Source organism: Mytilus edulis, chromosome 9 (genome assembly GCF_963676685.1).
Source record: "Mytilus edulis chromosome 9, xbMytEdul2.2, whole genome shotgun sequence".
Taxonomy (NCBI): Eukaryota; Metazoa; Mollusca; class Bivalvia; order Mytilida; family Mytilidae; genus Mytilus; species Mytilus edulis.
The window spans coordinates 32982357-33002845 of NC_092352.1; the positions used below are offsets into that span (position 1 = coordinate 32982357).

The window sequence follows — 20489 nt, forward strand, 5'->3', positions numbered from 1 at the left end:
AATGAAATCAGAAATTTGTAATAATAAAAATATAATATGATATGACACCTAAAAGCTTATACACAACTATACATTGCCTATCTTTTGTGGGTTTAGGTTAAAATATGTAGTTGGCGAGTAGACAATGAAATCATTAAAAAATGGTCTCTCAATGATAATAATACATGCCATAGTCTTAGTGAAATAATTATACCCCCGCTTTAAAAAAGGGGGGGTATACTGTTTTACCTCTGTCTGTCAGTCCGTCCATCAGTCTATCCGTCAGTCAGTCCGTCCCATGAAACTTTCGTCACATTTTTCTCAGGAACTACACATCCACCCTTTCTGTAATTTGGTATCAACATTTATATATGTCAGCCATACCGTGTGATGCGTTTTCAGATTCATCACTTGACAACTTCCTGTTTACCGAACACTTGTCTGATTTTACACATGATAACCAAGTTGAAAATTTTCGTCACATTTTTCTCAGGAACTACAATACAAGGATTTCTGAAATTTGGTTTCAGGATTTATATAAGTCAGCTATACCGTGTGATGCGTTTTCAGATTCATCACTCGACAACTTCCGGTTTACCGAACACTTGTATGATTTTACACATGATAGCCAAGTTGAAAATTTTCGTCACATTTTTCTCAGGAACTACAATACAAGGATTTCTGAAATTTGGTTTCAGGATTTATATCAGTCAGGTATACCGTGTGATGCGTTTTCAGATTCATCACCCGACAACTTCCTGCACATGATAACCAAGTTAAAAATTTTCGTCACATTTTTCTCAGGAACTACAATACAAGGATTTCTGAAATTTGGTTTCAGGATTTTTATAAGTCAGCTATACCGTGTGATGCGTTTTCAGATTCATCACTTGACAACTTCCTGTTTACCGAACACTTCCATAATTTTACACTATTAATATTATCCACTTGCGGCAGGGGTATCATCAGTGAGCAGTAGCTCGCAGTTTCACTTGTTCTTTATGTTTTTACATCTTTATAGAACAGAACAAACATTTCTTCATGTCTCAGATACTTTAAGCAATAGGTCTAGTATATTTGGTGTATGGATGGACTGTAAGAGTACAGCTGGTAGGTGTTATCTGACCTTGACCTCATTTTCATGGTTCATTGGTTATAGTTAAGTTTTTGTGTTTTGGTCTGTTTTTCTTAAACTGTATGCAATAGGTCTACTATATTTGGTGTATGGAATGATTGTAAGGTGTACATGTCTAGCTGGCAGGTGTCATCTGACCTTGACCTCATTGTCATGGTTTAGTGGTCAAAGTTAGTTTTTGAGTTTTGGCCAGTTTCATTGGTCAATGTTAAGTTTATGTGACGGTTGTAATAAAGCTTTATATTTAGGACTATCAATACAATATCAATGATTAGTAAAGAAGGCCAGACATTTCAGTGTGTGCACTCTAGTTATTTCTTCATAACATTTTATGCAGTTGTATTGAACCTTACAGTTTTTACTGTTATACTAATGTATGCCAAATACTAAATGTAATTTTTTTTTAAACTAGATGAATTCTTTTCTTTGACGGAGGCCTCAGGTGGTAATAAGTTGTATAACAAACTATGTAACCCTCCCATATCAGTGTATTGATGTTGTTATTCTGTTGTCATAATCACAATAAGATTGATTCTGAAACGAATTTTGTTTAGATATGGATAACTTGTCAAAACTTATTTTATATTTTATGATCAAGAGAAAGTATCCACAGCAAAAAAAACTTTTCATTGTATTATGCTTAATTGATTAATGAATTTATTTTTTTCATTGACATTATTTTCATTTGAGTTTAAGTAGTATCTTTAGTAAAATCTTAATTTTAAAGACTTTCAACATAAAATTAAAACATGATTATTAAAGCAGTCATTTCAGTGTATGCACTGTTGTTTTATCCAGTTTTATATTTGGTTAAAACATATTCTACAGACTGGGTTCACCAGACCATAACCTGATATCACGGATCAGTGTTCAACAAAACGTTTCTTATTGTTAGGTCCATTTCTCAAATACTGTAAGCAATAGGTTAACTGAATTTGATTTTTGGAATGATGTTAATGTGTACATGTTTGTCTGCTAGGATCCTTTGACCTTATGTCATTTTCATGGTCATCGTTTCGTTCATAATTAGTTATTGTTTCTCAGATTCTATTAGCAACAGGTCAACTATATTTGGTGTGTGATTGATTGTAATGTGTACATGTTTTTATGCCCCACCTATGATAGTAGTCGTTTGTCCGTCCGTTCGTCTATCTGTGCGTCCGTTCAGGTTAAAGTTTTTGGTCTTTCTAATTTTAAAGCCAAATTAGACTTTTGACCCCAATTTCATGGTCCACTGAACATAGAAAATGAAAGGGGGAGTTTCAGGTTAAAGTTTTTAGTCAAGGTAGTTTTTGATGAAATTGAAGTCCAATCAACTTGAAACTTAGTACATATGTTCCCTATAGTATAATCTTTCTAATTTTAATGCCAAATTAGATTATTACCCAATTCACGGTCCATGGAACATGTATAGTGCGAGTGGGGCATCCATGTACTTTGGACACATTCTTGTTCTGGCAGGGTTCTTGTGACCTGACATCATAGTCACGAATCATTTAACAATGCCAAGATTATAATGTGATACCTGTAATCAAACCATGATATTGTCTTTCAACATAAATTTCAATGATGATCAGTGTGCTCTGTATGTTTAGAAATTTGTGTTTATTTGTTATTGCAATATTTAACAATTTGCCAAAATGCACGATTGATAATTTTGACAACAGGAATTTTGAAGAATATTTATGCTTTTAAATTTAAAATGGCTTTTTATACCCCCGCTTTGAAAAAAGGGAGGTATACTGTTTTACCTCTGTCTGTCCTTCCGTCAGTCAGTCCGTCCGTCCCATGAATATTTTTCGTCGCATTTTTCTCAGGAACTACAATATAAGGATTTCTGAAATTTGGTTTCAGGGTTTATATAAGTCTGCTACACTGTATGATGCCTTTTCAGATTCATCACTCAACAACTTCCTGTTTACCGAACACTAGTATTATTTTACACATGATAACCAAGTTGAAAATTTTCGTCACATTTTTCTCAGGAACTACAATACAAGGATTTCTGAAATTTTGTTTCAAGGTTTATATAAGTATGCTATACCGTGTGATGCGTTTTCAGATTCATCACTCAACAACTTCCTGTTTACCGAACACTTGTACTATTTTACACATGATAACCAAGTTGAAAATTTCTGTCACATTTTTCTTAGGAACTACAATACAAGGATTTCTGAAATTTAGTTTCAGGATTTATACAAGTCAGCTATACGGTGTGATGCGTTTTCAGATTCATCACTTGACAACTTCCTGTTTACCGAACACTTGTATTATTTTACACATGATAACCAAGTTGAACATTTTCGTCACATTTTTCTCAGGAACTACAATCCAAGGATTTCTGAAATTTAGTTTCAAGGTTTATATAAGTATGCTATACCGTGTGATGCGTTTTCAGATTCATCACTCAACAACTTCCTGTTTACCGAACACTTGTACTATTTTACACATGATAACCAAGTTGAAAATTTCTGTCACATTTTTCTTAGGAACTACAATACAAGGATTTCTGAAATTTGGTTTCAGGATTTATACAAGTCAGGTATACCGTGTGATGCGTTTTCAGATTCATCACTCAACAACTTCCTGTTTACCGAACACTTGCATATTTTTACACTATTAAAATTATCCACTTGCGGCGGGGGTATCATCAGTGAGCAGTAGCTCACAGTTTCACTTGTTAATTTTGTTAAGTCTCTCCTGTCGCTATTTTCTTCGTAATAAAAGCCTTAAAAGTTAGAACAGTTGACTAAGCAATTGCTGCAATAAGATTTCTTCTTTCTGTTTTCAGAACACCATACACAACGGAGAAAGAATTCTTTTGTAGGAACTGCCCAGTATGTGTCTCCAGAAGTTCTCACCAGTAAACAAGTCTGTAGCAGGTTAGTATAACTAGCAAAGTTTAAACTTTAAAACTCTGATAATATATATAATATATGTATGTGGAGAAACAAGTTTGAATATATTATTCAATGTAGAGTCAATTGGTATAACATTTCTTATTTTATTGCATTTCTGATATTAGTACGACTGTCATATATTTCTATCATGTTGTCGTTGTCTATTTTGTCTGCGTTGTTGTTGTCGTCCCAAGACACATTTAATAACAAGACAATAGGCAACAGCATAGTGCTTGCTCAAAAGCAAAAAAGGGTGGTAAACATATTATTTTTTATAGTATAGGTGGGTTAGGGCGGTGGTCAATTCGCAACATCATAGAGTATTGCAAAAAAGGGGAAGTTAACCTCTTTTTTTTGGGGGGGGGGGGGGGGAGTCAATTTGCAACAGCGTAGTGTTTTGCTCAACAGCAATAAATTTACAAATTCAAATTATATAACCAATTTTAAGTTCTTTACAGTTCTTCTGTTTCAGAAACCTATTGTGTGTCAAATAATTAATTACAATCCAAATTCAGAACTGTATCAAGCACAAATATTGCGTACATTATTGCCCAAACTGTTCAGGGTTGGACCTCTGCGATAGAATCCAGCTGCGATTGTATCCAGCTGCGCTCAGCGAAGCAATTTATTGACACATGTTATCTAATTTCTTTTATATGTCTTTTTTTTTCAGTTCAGACTTGTGGGCTTTAGGTTGTATTATTTATCAGTTATTGTCTGGACTACCACCATTCAGAGGAGGGTGAGTACTATCATTTAATTGAAATGTACCAGTATATTTAGATGATTATTATAAGGTTTAACACCAATTTTTAGTCATATTAATAATCTTATCTTTTGTCTTCATCAAGGAGTAAGAGCAAATACTTGTCGGCCCGTAGTCAGAATATTGTTTCTTTGTATGATGACATGTCTTCCTGTGCACTGTTACCATGTGAACTAGCACACTAAAAATCTGGCTCAGTGTGTTGATCTTGAACAAATTGTGTTAATATTCATATTACATGATCATGTTCTCGTTCTGAGTGTGTATTTAATTTGCTGCTGGACATGAACATCCATCTAGCATCATATCAAACAAAATGTTTTTTTCTTTACAATTCATTTAGTTTTTTTTGTAATTTCAATGAGTTAGATGAACTTTTAGGTTATATCATTTTATATCTATGACAGATATTATAATGTTATATAGTAATGAAAATATTACATAGAGAAATTTTTATTTGCAAAGTTTTCTTATTTCAAGTAAGTCTGTTAGAAATTTATGTGATGTTTGAAGCAAGATTGTACTTTTGATTGATTGTTTTTGTATTATTATTTATACATTACAGTCATGAATTTCAAATATTCCAAAAAATCCAGAAATTAGAATATGAATTTCCAGATGGCTTTGATCCACTAGCCAGAGATTTGGTAGAAAAATTACTGGTAAGTAGTTGAATAGTTAAGATGAATACATTATAATTTGTAATTACCATTATTCAGACACTCCAAAAGAAGTTGAAGAACATGCACACAATGTTAAATCTTGTAGTTGTTAGTCCTGATGTCCTGTTAATCCATTCATAAAACAAAACTTGGTTCAAAGGCTTTAACATCTTACACAATATTTATATATGCATAAAATTAATAAACTATCAGTTGCATTAGATTAGAAAATTGAAGATTTTCACCCTCAAACTAGCTATTGATGCCCACAAATTTTTTAATATAATTTAAAGGATATTTCAGAGAAGTACACATCATTGATAAGGCAACTTAACAATAAGAAGCAACCAAAAATAAACACTTGCTAAAATACATTAATAATGCTTGTTTTGGAATTTATAGGTTATAGAACCTACACAACGACTTGGTTGTGAAGAATTGGGTGGAATGGAACAGCTTAAATCTCATCCCTTCTTTGAAGGAATAGATTGGGAACATTTATCTGAACAAAAACCACCAGAACTACTTCCATATTTACCAGCAACAAAAGACAATCCAGATGAATTATGGAGTCGGGTTAGTATGTCTATATTAAGTTCAATATTCTTTTGATCTGTCACCTTATAATTTATGTCAAAAAGTGAACTCACTTATCCTAATTGTTTTAGAAGATGTACGAGCCCTGCAAGCAGTTTTTATACGACCGCAAAAATTTTAATTTTTCGTCGTATATTGCTATCACGATGGCGTCGTCGTCTTCGTCGTCGTCCGAATACTTTTAGTTTTCGCACTCTAACTTTTGTAAAAGTGAATAGAAATCTTTGAAATTTTAACACAAGGTTTATTACCACAAAAGGAAGGTTGGGAATGATTTTGGGAGTTTTGGTCCCAACATTTTAGGAATTAGGGGCCAAAAAGGGCCCAAATAAGCATTTTCTTGGTTTTCGCACTATAACTTTAGTTTAAGTAAATTGAAATCTATGAAATTTTGACACAAGGTTTATGACCACAAAAGGAAGGTTGGGATTGATTTTGGGAGTTTTGGTTCCAACAGTTTAGGAATTAGGGGCCAAAAAAGGGCCCAAATAAGCATTATTCTTGGTTTTCGTACAATAACTTTAGTATAAGTGAATAGAAACCAATGAAATTTAAACACAAGTTTTATGAACACAAAAAGAAGGTTGGGATTGATTTTGGGAGTTTTGGTCCCAACAGTTTAGGAATTAGGGGCCAAAAAGGGCCCAAATAAGCATTTTCTTGGTTTTCGCACTATAACTTTAGTTTAAGTAAATAGAAATCTATGAAATTTAAACACAAGATTTATGACCATAAAAGGAAGGTTGGGTTTCATTTTTGGAGGTTTGGTCCCAACAGTTTAGGAATAAGGGGCCCAAAGGGTCCAAAATTGAACTTTGTTTGATTTCATCAAAAATTGAATAATTGGGGTTCTTTGATATGCCGAATCTAACTGTGTATGTAGATTCTTAATTTTCGGTCCCGTTTTCAAATTGGTCTACATTAAGGTCCAAAGGGTCCAAAATTAAACTTAGTTTGATTTTAACAAAAATTGAATCCTTGGGCTTCTTTGATATGCTGAATCTAAAAATGTACTTAGATTTTTGATTATTGGCCCAGTTTTCAAGTTGGTCCAAATCAGGGTTCAAAATTAAACTTTGTTTGATTCATCAAAAATTGAATAATTGGGGTTCTTTGATATGCCAAATCTAACTGTGTATGTAGATTCTTAATTCTTGGTCCCGTTTTCAAATTGGTCTACATTAAAGTCCAAAGGGTCCAAAATTAAACTAAGTTTGATTTTAACAAAAATTGAATTCTTGGGCTTTTTTATATGCTTCAATCTAAACATATACTTAGATTTTTGATTATGGGCCCAGTTTTCAAGTTGGTTCAAATCAGGATCCAAAATTATTATATTAAGTATTGTGCAATAGCAAGAAATTTTCAATTGCACAGTATTCAGCAATAGCAAGAAATCTTCAATTGCACAGTATTGCGCAATAGCAAGAAATCTTCAATTGCACAGTATTGTGCAATAGCAAATATTTTCAATTGCACAGTATTGCGCAATAGCAAGAAATATCTAATTGCACAATATTGTGCAATAGCAAGAAATTTTCAATTGATTGGAGTTATCTTTCTTTGTCCAGAATAGTAGTTGAATCAACTTAAATCATTGTTTTATACAATATACAATGTATATTCACTTTTACTACCAACTGATAAATTAAAACAATCTTTACCATTCAGTGATAACAAGCACTTTATTTTACATTTTAATATTTTATGATGTATTTAAATGAGTAGTTATTGTTGCAAACTCCATTAGGAATTTGAATTGAGATCAGTTTTGGAAAAAGGGAAAGGGGGATGTGAAAAAAAATGGCGGGGGGGGGAATTTTTCTCATTTCAGATTTCATAAATAAAAAGAAAATTTCTTCAAATATTTTTTTGAGAGGATTAATATTCAACAGCATAGTGAATTGCTCAAAGGCAAAAAAAATATTTTAAGTTCATTAGACCACATTCATTCTGTGTCAGAAACCTATGCTGTGTCAACTATATAATCACAATCCAAATTTAGAGCTGAATCCAGCTTAAATGTTGTGTCCATACTTGCCCCAACTGTTCAGGGTTCAACCTCTGCGGTCGTATATAGCTGCGCCCTGCGGAGCATCTGGTTTCAAATGTAATTTTTTTAAATTTGAAATGTATGTAAATTGAATCAGAAAGTTTTTGTATATCATGTACTTATAATGTATAGAGAAATAAATTAGTGTTTTTATGTGATTTGAAAAATACTATAAAATTATAATTGTAATAGAACATTTAAGCTTTGCTATCAAAATTTTACAAAGAAAATGTAGAAATGAAATAATTCATAAACCTATGGATTGATTGAGATCCTCTCAAATAAATGCACACTTGTGAACATTATATATTAATGTATTAGATGCAAATGATTTGATTTTTGTCAGCCACAGTATTGTCTCTTGATTAAAAAAGCCGATTCTTTATTTCAGCCTGGCTTTGATGATAAAAGAATTGTAGAACTTATAACCAATAATGTTAGTGATAATTTGTAAGTACACATTTTTGATGGAATAAAAGATACAAACTTGTTAAATCCAATAAGAATACAAACTTGCTGAATCCAATAAAAAAGACAAACTTGCTGAATCCAATTAAACCATTTATCATGAGTTTTCCAAAAAGTTCTTGATATTGCCAGAATTTAAGAAATAATGAGATGATTTGGTGAATTTTCAGCAGTTATGTTTATAAGCAATATAATCATCCATATGTATTGAATACTAACTTATAATGTGATAAAAGAATTTAAAATTTTGGGTTTGCATTATTATAAGTCCCCATTTTTGTCCAACAAAAGAGTAATATATATTTTTGAAACATCCTATTATACCTTGAGGCATTGCTAGAGTTCTAGACTCCACCAAACAAGATGCAGTTGGTTTTTATCAGGATTAAGCATGTTTAAATTCAAGGTTTCTACTTAAAGACCAAACAGCCTATTCATTTCCATCAGTGATTTTTCCTTCAAATTTTCTGTGAAGGTGTTGCATGATTTGAGGAACAAAATATGATGAAAAAAAACGGGGGTCACCGACTTAGTTTTGTCACTATAGCAACCTCAGTTTCGTGTTTTCCCGAATATTAACATAATATTTGCTTGTTATCTAAACTCTCAAAAAAATGCTTTATATCAAACCTACAAGCATAATTCTTGTTTCACGTTAAACAGTAGATTTGTATCTTTCAAATACAGGTTCAAGATTCATATTTATTTGATCTTTAAAAATATGATTTATTTCATTCCCGCCAAAAATTATGCGTAAAACTGAAAAACGTTTCCAGTATTAAAAAATATCTACCAGTGATTTTTTCATAAAAATTTTATGAAGGAAAGTGCCATATGTACTCTTCAAAATAAAGCAAAAAAAAGTGTATGTCACCGACCTTTCAAAAAAGATATGAGTAATTTTTATGTTCTTTTCTCGTTCGTTTTGAAGAAAAGAGTTGTCTTTCTTCAGAACATTGCATCTGACGTCATAGTACGAACTTTCCTTGCTGGCGCACTATTTGAAAAAAGAAATCGCAAATTGGACGCCGTTTGAAACCCACATTTAAATTTCCAAGAATAACAACTATATTCACCTACTTTATTATCCGGTAATACAAGAGATTAAGCATGTATCAGTTTCAGATCTTTATGATTTTGTTGCCGCACAATATAAACCTTCAAAAACACCATCCTCCGGAATGGAAAATTGTTTCAAATAACCTTTCACGCCACTTTTGTATTGAAAGTCTGTTTTTGTCCTCTGTCCCACATAAGCAAAATTATTGAAATTAAAAAGAAATAAAAGATGGCACTGGTTAACTTACAGAGTATTTGAATATACCAGACTAGATGTGCTTGTTTCTTTTTCGCGTCAATTTCAGAAGTTTGCCGTAACGAACTCATTCGGTACTGTTGATAGACGGACATACAAAAGCATGGACGGAGTTCTTTATACCATTATTTTTCCCGACTAAGACGAACGTTTAGAAATTATTGCATCGAGTTTGTGAATTCATTATTTTTTAATATTTTTAAGATATAAGAAAATTAAAATTATAGGTATAATATATCAATGAAAGTTTTGATTCTAAAACGTTATACATCTATCTTGAAATACAATCATTTTATTACTACCTCACATGTTTTCAATAAACGAGACAGTAAATATAAAATACAAAAAGTTTTTGATTCAAAAATTAATATTTAGAAATTATTTTCCGTTGAAAACTACAAAATAAGATTTCTCTAACAGGATAAAATATAATAAATCTAAATTGCTCATTTTGGAAATTAAAACAAAGAAAAGGTTGTTGCCGGCATTGAAAATCGAAATTTGTTTTCAATCTTTCTGGTCACAGTTGTAGCTAAATGAAAGGGAGCGATTTTATGTAAGATATTATTCTTGAAGCAATTGTTTTGTTATATTAAGTTAAATTTGCAACAATTTAGTTTTAAACACCAAAAATTTTGATTTTAATTCACATTCGCTGAGTATTAGTTTTATTAATATTTTTTGCATTACAGCTAATTTCCTAATGCATATAGGGTAAAACTTTGGTGGGCTTCCTTGCTTTGTTTGTATTAATGTTTACTCAAGCTCTGTAATTAAGATTGACATCTTTATATATAGGTATGTAAACCTGTATATATGCTATTCAACTGAATTGGACGTTATCAAAACATACTTATACAAAATATACAAACAAAGCAAGCAGGCAAACCAAACTGTTGATCTACATACAGTAGGAAATAAGCTGTAAGTTTCAGTGAGATTAGACGATATGTTTATCATTTCTCCTTAGGACAATTTGAAATGAAACAAATGACAAATAAAAATGACCCTTTGTCATCATTTTATTTTAACGATAAGAGTTTGTCAAATAAGCAGTATAAATAAATTTTAACTTCATTGCAAGATCGGACATTATTTTAAGAGAATCATCCAGACATTAGTTACATGCACATGTTGCTAGTATGTCAAAACTTTGCGGAATAATTGATTATCGGCCTAACCTTGTGAATACTCAATTTTTGAATTTTTTGAAAAATTGACACTAACACTAGAAGGATCATTGTACAAGGAACATGTATACTAAGTTTTAAGTTGATAGGACTTCAACTTCGTCAAAAACTTACTACCTTGACCAAAAACTGTAACCAAAAACTTTAACTGGAAGCGGGACAGACGAACAAACGGACACACTGACCAGAAAACATAATGCCTATAAATCGGGCATAAAAATAACTTTCACCTAACCTGTACACAATCGGCGCAAACGAAAGACAAAATCTACGCAAGTGAAGAAGAAAAAAATGAAATGCAGATCGACGCAAATATAGGACAAAATCTATGAATGTGAAAGAATAAAAAAAAAAAATGAAATGCAGAACAGCGCAAATGCAAAAAGTCGAGATCAAAATTTATATTTAATAATTTTTATTAGAACGAAGGTTAAATATAGTGTAGTATCTTATGCGTCCATTTGTGTTCAATTTCCACAGGATATTAAAGTAGCGCACACATAATAGTTTCTATTTTCTTGGGAGACGTAGCGTACCTAAGTAGCATACACCATGTTGGAATCCGTGAAAAACGCGAAATAGGACGTTATAATTTGACGTTTTTTCATTGCTAGAAACAACGTCATAGAGCTTTTATGTCACTACCAAGATGCGTTAGCTGATGCGCATAAACAATAGGCTGTTTGGTCTTTAAGGTCATCTAATAACATAATGGAAAAATGTCAATCAGTCAATCTTAGGTTAAGGTTTACTCCGTAGTACTTTGGGAAAAGCCTGTAGGCAGCACAGAACTTGCACTTTGCATTCACTTTTTATCAAAATTTTGTGACTCTATCAAAGGAAATGATTTTATGATACCATAATTAAAAAGAATCCTTTACTTGATTTTTTGTATTATTGTACTTTTAAGTTTCTTTTTGATTCTCAAAATTACATTGATGTACTTACTTTTGATAGGAGTATAACTGAAGATGAAAGAAACAAAAGATTAGAGGATCAAAAGAAAAATAATGAATATCACAAATTTGTGGAAAACAACCTTATTCTGAAACAGGGTCTAGTGGATAAAAGAAAGGTATTGTAGATAGAAGACAACCTTATTCTGAAACAGGGTCTAGTGGATAAAAGAAAGGTATTGTAGATAGAAGACAACCTTATTCTGAAACAGGGTCTAGTGGATAAAAGAAAGGTATTGTAGATAGAAGACAACCTTATTCTGAAACAGGGTCTAGTGGATAAAAGAAAGGTATTGTAGATAGAAGACAACCTTATTCTGAAACAGGGTCTAGTGGATAAAAGAAAGGTATTGTAGATAGATGACAACTTTATTATGAAACAGGGTCTAGTGGATAAAAGAAAGGTATTGTAGATAGAAGACAACCTTATTCTAAAACAGGGTCTAGTGGATAAAAGAAAGGTATTGTAGATAGATGACAACCTTATTCTAAAACAGGGTCTAGTGGATAAAAGAAAGGTATTGTAGATAGAAGACAACCTTATTCTGAAACAGGGTCTAGTGGATAAAAGAAAGGTATTGTAGATAGAAGACAACCTTATTCTGAAACAGGGTCTAGTGGATAAAAGAAAGGTATTGTAGATAGAAGACAACCTTATTCTAAAACAGGGTCTGGTGGATAAAAGAAAGGTATTGTAGATAGAAGACAACCTTATTCTGAAACAGGGTCTAGTGGATAAAAGAAAGGTATTGTAGATAGAAGACAACCTTATTCTGAAACAGGGTCTAGTGGATAAAAGAAAGGTATTGTAGATAGAAGACAATAATACACTTCAAATAAAATAAACAGCTCTTAATGGAATGTATTTTCCAAAAGCTTGAAAAATTATTGAATGAAAAATGTAAATCAATTGCCAGAGTGTAAAAACAGCATAAAAACACAATTTCTTTGCATTTTAAATTTACCCGGTAAGGTATATAAGATAGGGTCTAGTGGATAAAAGAAAGGTATTGTAGATAGAAGACAACCTTATTCTGAAACAGGGTCTAGTGGATAAAAGAAAGGTATTGTAGATAGATGACAACTTTATTATGAAACAGGGTCTAGTGGAAAAAAGAAAGGTATTGTAGATAGAAGACAACCTTATTCTAAAACAGGGTCTAGTGGATAAAAGAAAGGTATTGTAGATAGATGACAACCTTATTCTAAAACAGGGTCTAGTGGATAAAAGAAAGGTATTGTAGATAGAAGACAACCTTATTCTGAAACAGGGTCTAGTGGATAAAAGAAAGGTATTGTAGATAGAAGACAACCTTATTCTGAAACAGGGTCTAGTGGATAAAAGAAAGGTATTGTAGATAGAAGACAACCTTATTCTAAACAGGGTCTAGTGGATAAAAGAAAGGTATTGTAGATAGAAGACAACCTTATTCTGAAACAGGGTCTAGTGGATAAAAGAAAGGTATTGTAGATAGAAGACAACCTTATTCTGAAACAGGGTCTAGTGGATAAAAGAAAGGTATTGTAGATAGAAGACAACCTTATTCTGAAACAGGGTCTAGTGGATAAAAGAAAGGTATTGTAGATAGAAGACAACCTTATTCTAAACAGGGTCTAGTGGATAAAAGAAAGGTATTGTAGATAGAAGACAACCTTATTCTGAAACAGGGTCTAGTGGATAAAAGAAAGGTATTGTAGATAGAAGACAACCTTATTCTGAAACAGGGTCTAGTGGATAAAAGAAAGGTATTGTAGATAGAAGACAATAATACACTTCAAATAAAATAAACAGCTCTTAATGGAATGTATTTTCCAAAAGCTTGAAAAATTATTGAATGAAAAATGTAAATCAATTGCCAGAGTGTAAAAACAGCATAAAAACACAATTTCTTTGCATTTTAAATTTACCCGGTAAGGTATATAAGATAGTATTGATAAATTGTGTTGTATGTAAAAAAACAAATTTAACATGAGATAAAAATTAAATGTAATCATTTGATTTTGGATTAGCTTTGACTTTTGACAGTTCGGTACATAGCAAATAAGATTGTCATGTGTTATTTATTTCTCTTCCAGGGTTTATTTGCAAGAAGACGTATGCTATTATTAACAGAAGGACCACATTTATATTATGTTGATCCGGCTAATAAAGTTTTAAAGGGACAAATTCCATGGTTAGTATTTTCTATAAACTAACATGAATGTAAAGAACGCATAAACTTGTGTTTTGTTCACTGCAAGTTTATTCTAACATACAGCTCATGCTAAAACAATTTTAATTCTGTTTTCACTTAGGTCTATAATTAAGGTTTCCTTTGGAATATATCAATAATTTGCTACAATTTATTTATAATGCATTGCAAAACAATTGTGGACTATTTCGGTTATCTGATGCTTGATTGACTTGAGGAAATTTATGCATTAGAGTCCATAACAAAGATTTTCCAATTGTTACTTTGAAATTTAGCATCCATTTTTAACAGAGACTAAAACATTTTTATATGTTATTTAGATCGGCAGCTTTCTATATAAAAAGAATTGACTACTTCAGTATACAAATATTTTCATGGAAATATGTTTAGTTTAAACAGTATTTGAGCTGTGTAAGTTAGAAATCTACATGAAGCAAGTGCATGTAAACATTTTAATGAATAGAATTTGATTGATTTTGGAAAGTATGAATACGAAATAAAAGAGGAATTTTGGTTTATTTTGTCGGGTTCTACTAAAATCAATTTACAAACAGTTACAAACTTTCTTTTAAGATTTTTTTCAACCCAAAATAGGTTATCAGATGTATTGGAAAATCATTTTAATAAAGTCCATTTCTATCCAATGCTGCTCGTTTATTGATGAAAATTTATAACAATGAAGCAGTACAATTTTACATAAAACTCTTATGTGAAAGATTATTTACTTTTATTTATATAATTGTAGGTCAGAAGATCTTCGACCAGAGGCAAAGAATTTTAAAACTTTTTTCATTCACACAGTAAGTATAACTTGATTGTTTGGTTGTATTTCTTTAAAAGTTTAAAAAAAAAAATAAAAAACAAGAATATGTAGTAGTTATCAGTTTCCTGTGATGTACTTATCTGACGTATATTTATTTGATATAATTTAAAATGCTTTATTTCTTGTACATGTCTGAAAAAAGGTTTCCTTTGTATAAAATGAATTTTGTGCAGATAAAACTTTTAACTATTCTGGAATATTTGATTGTGTGCATGCGTTTAAACATTGCTTGTTGGACAGGGTCATGACACTCCCCTGGCTCAAACGAGGGCCCAGAAGGTGTTTTTGTATGTCAATGACATCAAGTATAATTAAAAAAAATTGTAGGTGATGAAATACTATTATTTGCGACTAGATTTTTCCGCACTTGATTAGAAGTAAAAAGAGTAATTTGGACATTTGATATATTTTCAGCCTAACAGAACATACTATTTAGAAGATAAAAAATTAGGATCTCAAGACTGGGTTCAAAAAGTTGATGAAGTGTGGAAGACTTATTATGGTGATAAAAAAACAAAAGATGGTTCAAAAAATGGATGACAGCTACAGTGAATTATAAAATATTCTGTGTTATTCCATGTAATGAATTCAGACCACTGGATCAGAACAAAACATTTAGCATTCTGAATTAGTAACAGCAGCTTGATTAGAAATTTTTATTGGAAGTTTATACATAATTTCAATTCTTAAATATGCTAGTCTTTAGAGCTGACATTCTTCAAATATGTTTGTAGATAATTATGTCTTTATCATATGTGACCATGGTGAGCACCAGAAGTTTGAAAGCTGAATGGAAAGAAATAGTTTTATGACATTGTTATTGTTTGTTTGTTTGTTTTTTTTTCAATTTAATTATCAGTATGAGATATAAGACAATTCTTTTACTTGAGATAACAATGATTTAGAGAACTATGCATTCACAATTTGTTTTGATCCGCTGTTATCGACGTCTTGACAATGCCTATTGTTGTATGACGTCAGAGAGTGAAATAACATGTTTATTTCACATGTGAAATTATTGGTTTTTATTTAACTGGGAAATCAATGTAATTCATTGCAACCAATGCAATAATTTTATTTATTTTGAGCTTGTCTCAAGTCATGTTGTCTCTGATATCATATCCACTTTGCATGACCTCCAGAGATTTAGATACAGTCGCTTAAGTTATTGTCATCTGTCTCTTTGTTTCTTGCTCTTACACCCTTTTTAGGTCCTTGTTGACTTTCTAGACTTTACTGCTAGTGTTCTAGTCCCCTGAGTCTGAGTAAGTGTCATCAAGTTTTGTTGATGTCTTTGTTTTAATGGCTTGTAGATTGCCTAATCAACTTACGATTCCATCTGATCATCTATTTTGTTTCACAATTTCTGGGGCTCTTTGTACATTTTCTCCAGTTCAACAGAAAAAACTTCTGCATAACCATTTGTCATCAATATTCAGTTCTTGATTATCATTGGATATTCTCAAGCCCCTTATCAGACATTTTATTTTCACTTTCAAAGGGGGTATTACCATTGTCAAATTTGTTTTTCTGTCTATTTTACTTTGTATATTATAATATTACTCACATTTTTCTGATTAATAGTGATTTGAACAGTAAACATATTTGATACCTAATTAGCAATCTGTTTGTTTACATCACCCAACTCTGATATCTTCTTATGAAATGTTTTTTCATGGTATTGTCATTTCTGATTGACTTCTAATTAAATTCTTTATTTGTACTTAGTCTTGCTATATCAACAGCTCATTGAACAGGCTGTTATGGTGTTTTTCTGGTTTTCCAAGAATTCAGAAGATGAATTTCTTGAGTTCTTATAACTTCAATTATTTCCAGTTCTATTTTGTTGTTTAACTTTCGCAAAATCTTCTTAACTGAATTCAATGAATTCTTTGTTTTAAAAACATCAAAGTTTAAATTTCATTTCAAATGAAGCACTAATAGCTTCTGTATTAAGTTATCTTACTACTTTTTCGTTAAAATTTACAACACCTCGTATAAAAAAATAACAGGTTCTGCTTTCGAGAATGACCAATGCTGCGAATTTGCTGAAATGATCTTTGGTAGTTTAATGTATTTAATTCAATTGTCTGATGGGAACTACTAGTAAGTCATTAATAGATCAATGAAATGAGGCATTCATGACTACATTATTGATAAACACATTGAAAACACAGATGATCATGGCTCTGAGCTTTTAGAGTTTATTGATTTATCTATGTATTGAGGTGTAAACTGTTTCAGGATATTTGTATATCTTGTATCTGTGAAATGTCCACCAATAACTTTCTTATGAAAAATCATTAATAATGCAATAAACTTATTCAATCCATAACCATGTCTTAAGCTTGCATTAAGATATTGAAATTGTAAAATATAATGGGGGATGACACAAATCTCAAGGTTTTTTTCTTCTTTTTTTTCTAAATATTTGAAGCCTTCTAAATAGTTTAACTAGACACTCATAAAGCTGCATTTCAGTTTAAAATGTTACATAACTATCTGCTCATAGTTTTTTTTGGGTATAAATGATTGAATATTGAGTTATTATTTATAGTGTAATGGGTATAAATGATTGTCTACTGTCTTAATTGATAGTGTTATAGGTATAAATGATTGTCTACTGTCTTAATTGATAGTGTTATAGGTATAAGTGATTGTGCATGTTCACACAATCTTAGTTTATTGATAGAGTTATGTTTATTAGTGATTGTTCACCCAGTCTTAATTGATAATGTAATAGCCTTTAGGTATAAGTGATTGTACATGTTCCATCTTAAAAGATAGAGTAATAGGTAAAAAGCAAATATTACTTAAGGCTTCAAATCTGAATTTACTAAATTAATTCCTGTGAATTGAATGAAACACTTGACACAATTGCAATGTTTTATCTTAATGTAAGGACTTTATGAATGTATTTATTTAAGTAGTTTGTAAATTTGAATTTAAAGAAAGAAGTATGTTACAGAAACCATTAATGCTTTGTATAAATAATTTATAAGTGTAACTGTGTTATTAAGAACACAGAAAAGTTATATTTTACTTAGGGCTGTTCCAGAATTGATTGGTATGGGGATGGGATATGGTCAAAAGGCATTTCTGTTTAAATTTGACAAGCAATGGTTATTTTAGAAAGATAGCCTGAACAATAATTGGAGTATTTATTTAAACTTAATCATATAATGCATGGCAGGGTTAAACAATACGTGCCCAACCCCAACAAATTTATTTTTGGAACAGCCCTTATAAATGAGAAATCATTCATGTGACATTTTGATTAATCTTACTTGATATTTAAACAAAATAATTATCTTGTCCAAACTTTCTGCTCGATAGTTTTGATAAATTCTCAAAAGAATATCTTTTATTTATAATATGACACAAAAATTGTAATATAAACATGGATAGTTATGAATGTAAAGTACATAAAATAATCATTTATAGATTATATGGCTTAAAAAACGCATTAAAATGATGTTATTTGTAGCTGAGAATTATTATATGTACATAGAGTAATCATATCTTGAAGCTTTGATTCAGCATTGTTATACATATGTATGTATATAGAGTGATCATTTCATGATAGCAATGACTCAACGCATGAATTGTAATACACATGTAGAAATGTGTGTACATAGATTTATCTTTAATGATTAAAAGCTCTGACTCAATACATTTACTGTAATACAGATATATGTTCATTGGTTATCATTGTTGATAACTAAGCACATGCATTGTAATATGTACATAAAAAGTAACCATGGTGCAGCAGTATTCTGTGATAATAAATAAAGACTATTTCCATTTCATTTTTTGTAGTTTGTTATTGAACCCTATGCCTTCTGTTCTATGTTTGTAAAACTGATCATGAACAGTTTGACAGAATTTGTAAAACTTTCACAGAACCCAACTCACATTATGTTCTTTTGCACCTTCTAATTAACTTTTTACCTGTTTGATTTTTGCTGTTATCATTGCTAGGACATGGACTTCATCCTTTATGCACTAAAATACACATTTGTATCAGTTTCTCTGATACCCATAAACATGGTTAAATGAATCATTCTCAGGCATGTACTTCATGTATATAATGCCATTGTGCAGGGTCAGTGCACCTCCAGTTTTCTTTTTTGGATTGTAATATTAACATGGAATGATCATTACTGGATAGTTATTACTCATGACTATAAAGCAAATAAGTTTTAGGTTCATTTTACTAAAGCATAGACTATCCAAAAACTTTATTTGATACATGTAGTACTCATTTTGAATCTGCAACTCTTTCAAAACCCCTTATTGCAATGTATTAATTAAGTCTTTCTCCAAATCTAATGTTCTTAACCATATAATGCTATTGTGCAACTCCTGTTTTCATTTTTGATCTGAATATTTTTTTCCTTCCCCTTAGAAATCATAAATATGAAAGGCTTAAAATCCCACTGAATAAAGATCTGCCAACTCGCCCCACTCATGAAAATATCTTGCTTCCTTTAAATATTTTAAATTACTGAAATTTGGTATCCAGTGGTCCTGGTGTAGGGTAATGTGTTGTGACTTTATATGCTAAAGGGCTTGAGTTCGAATCCCAGATTAGACAATGAATTTTTATGCCCCACCTACGATAGTAGAGGGGCATTATGTTTTCTGGTCTGTGCGTCCGTTCGTCCGTCCGTCCGTCCGTTCGTCCGTTCGTCCGTCTGTCCCGCTTCAGGTTAAAGTTTTTGGTCGAGGTAGTTTTTGATGAAATTGAAGTCCAATCGACTTCAAACTTGGTACACATGTTCCCTATGATATGATCTTTCTAATTTTAATGCCAAATTAGAGATTTTACCCCAATTTCACGGTCCACTGAACATAGAAAAATGATAGTGCGAGTGGGGCATTCGTGTACTGAGGACACATTCTTGTTCAACATATTTTTTGTTTGTTAGTGTACATTTCTCAATAGATAATTCTAAGTTTTATTGTGGATTAGGCATTCCCGCCAAAATGATACAAAACAAAAGAAAGCATGAAAAACATAGACACTCGAGCTGGGATGGTCTGGTATGGATGATCCGGCTCAGATCACCCCTGGTAGAACAAAGGAGCTGGGATGTAAAGCATGTGCTAATACTGGAATTGCTCAATGCTTCATTTCGACAATACAAGCTCTTGGTATCCCTTGGATTCTGTTGTAAGTTGTCATTAACTTTTTTTTTAATTCCTTTTAAACCATACCTGGCCTGAATGATCCTTATGGTATCTTGTTTAAAGTTATTGATTTTTGTCTTCTACAACTGACCAACACATCTGCAGTGGCTGATAGAACCCACTTGTCTGAAGTGATCAGATTTGACTGATCAAGGAAGTGAATCAGTCTGCCCCCACTGGCATTTGAGGACAAGCAGTTGGCAAACGCTCCTCCGCTCCGCAATATAGTACTAAAGAAGAGGAAGAACATCATATTCTAG

The 20489-nt window shown here is 31.5% G+C and overlaps 1 protein-coding gene across 3 annotated transcripts in view; it reads left to right on the top strand.

Moving 5' to 3' along the window:
- The window catches only part of LOC139488172 (3-phosphoinositide-dependent protein kinase 1-like), a 28107-nt gene extending 9262 nt beyond the window's left edge, over nucleotides 1–18845 (top strand). For 2 of the 3 annotated variants that reach the window (XM_071273618.1, XM_071273619.1), the window contains exons 7-15: nucleotides 3906–3996; nucleotides 4688–4756; nucleotides 5346–5442; nucleotides 5845–6018; nucleotides 8484–8542; nucleotides 12023–12140; nucleotides 14098–14195; nucleotides 14959–15013; nucleotides 15451–18845. In XM_071273618.1, the coding sequence (XP_071129719.1) occupies nucleotides 3906–3996; nucleotides 4688–4756; nucleotides 5346–5442; nucleotides 5845–6018; nucleotides 8484–8542; nucleotides 12023–12140; nucleotides 14098–14195; nucleotides 14959–15013; nucleotides 15451–15576 (887 nt within the window). In that variant the 3' untranslated portion in view covers nucleotides 15577–18845. The remainder of the gene's footprint in view (nucleotides 1–3905; nucleotides 3997–4687; nucleotides 4757–5345; nucleotides 5443–5844; nucleotides 6019–8483; nucleotides 8543–12022; nucleotides 12141–14097; nucleotides 14196–14958; nucleotides 15014–15450) is intronic. The other variant, XR_011655935.1, reaches the window with a different exon arrangement.
- Nucleotides 18846–20489: the final 1644 nt, after the last annotated feature.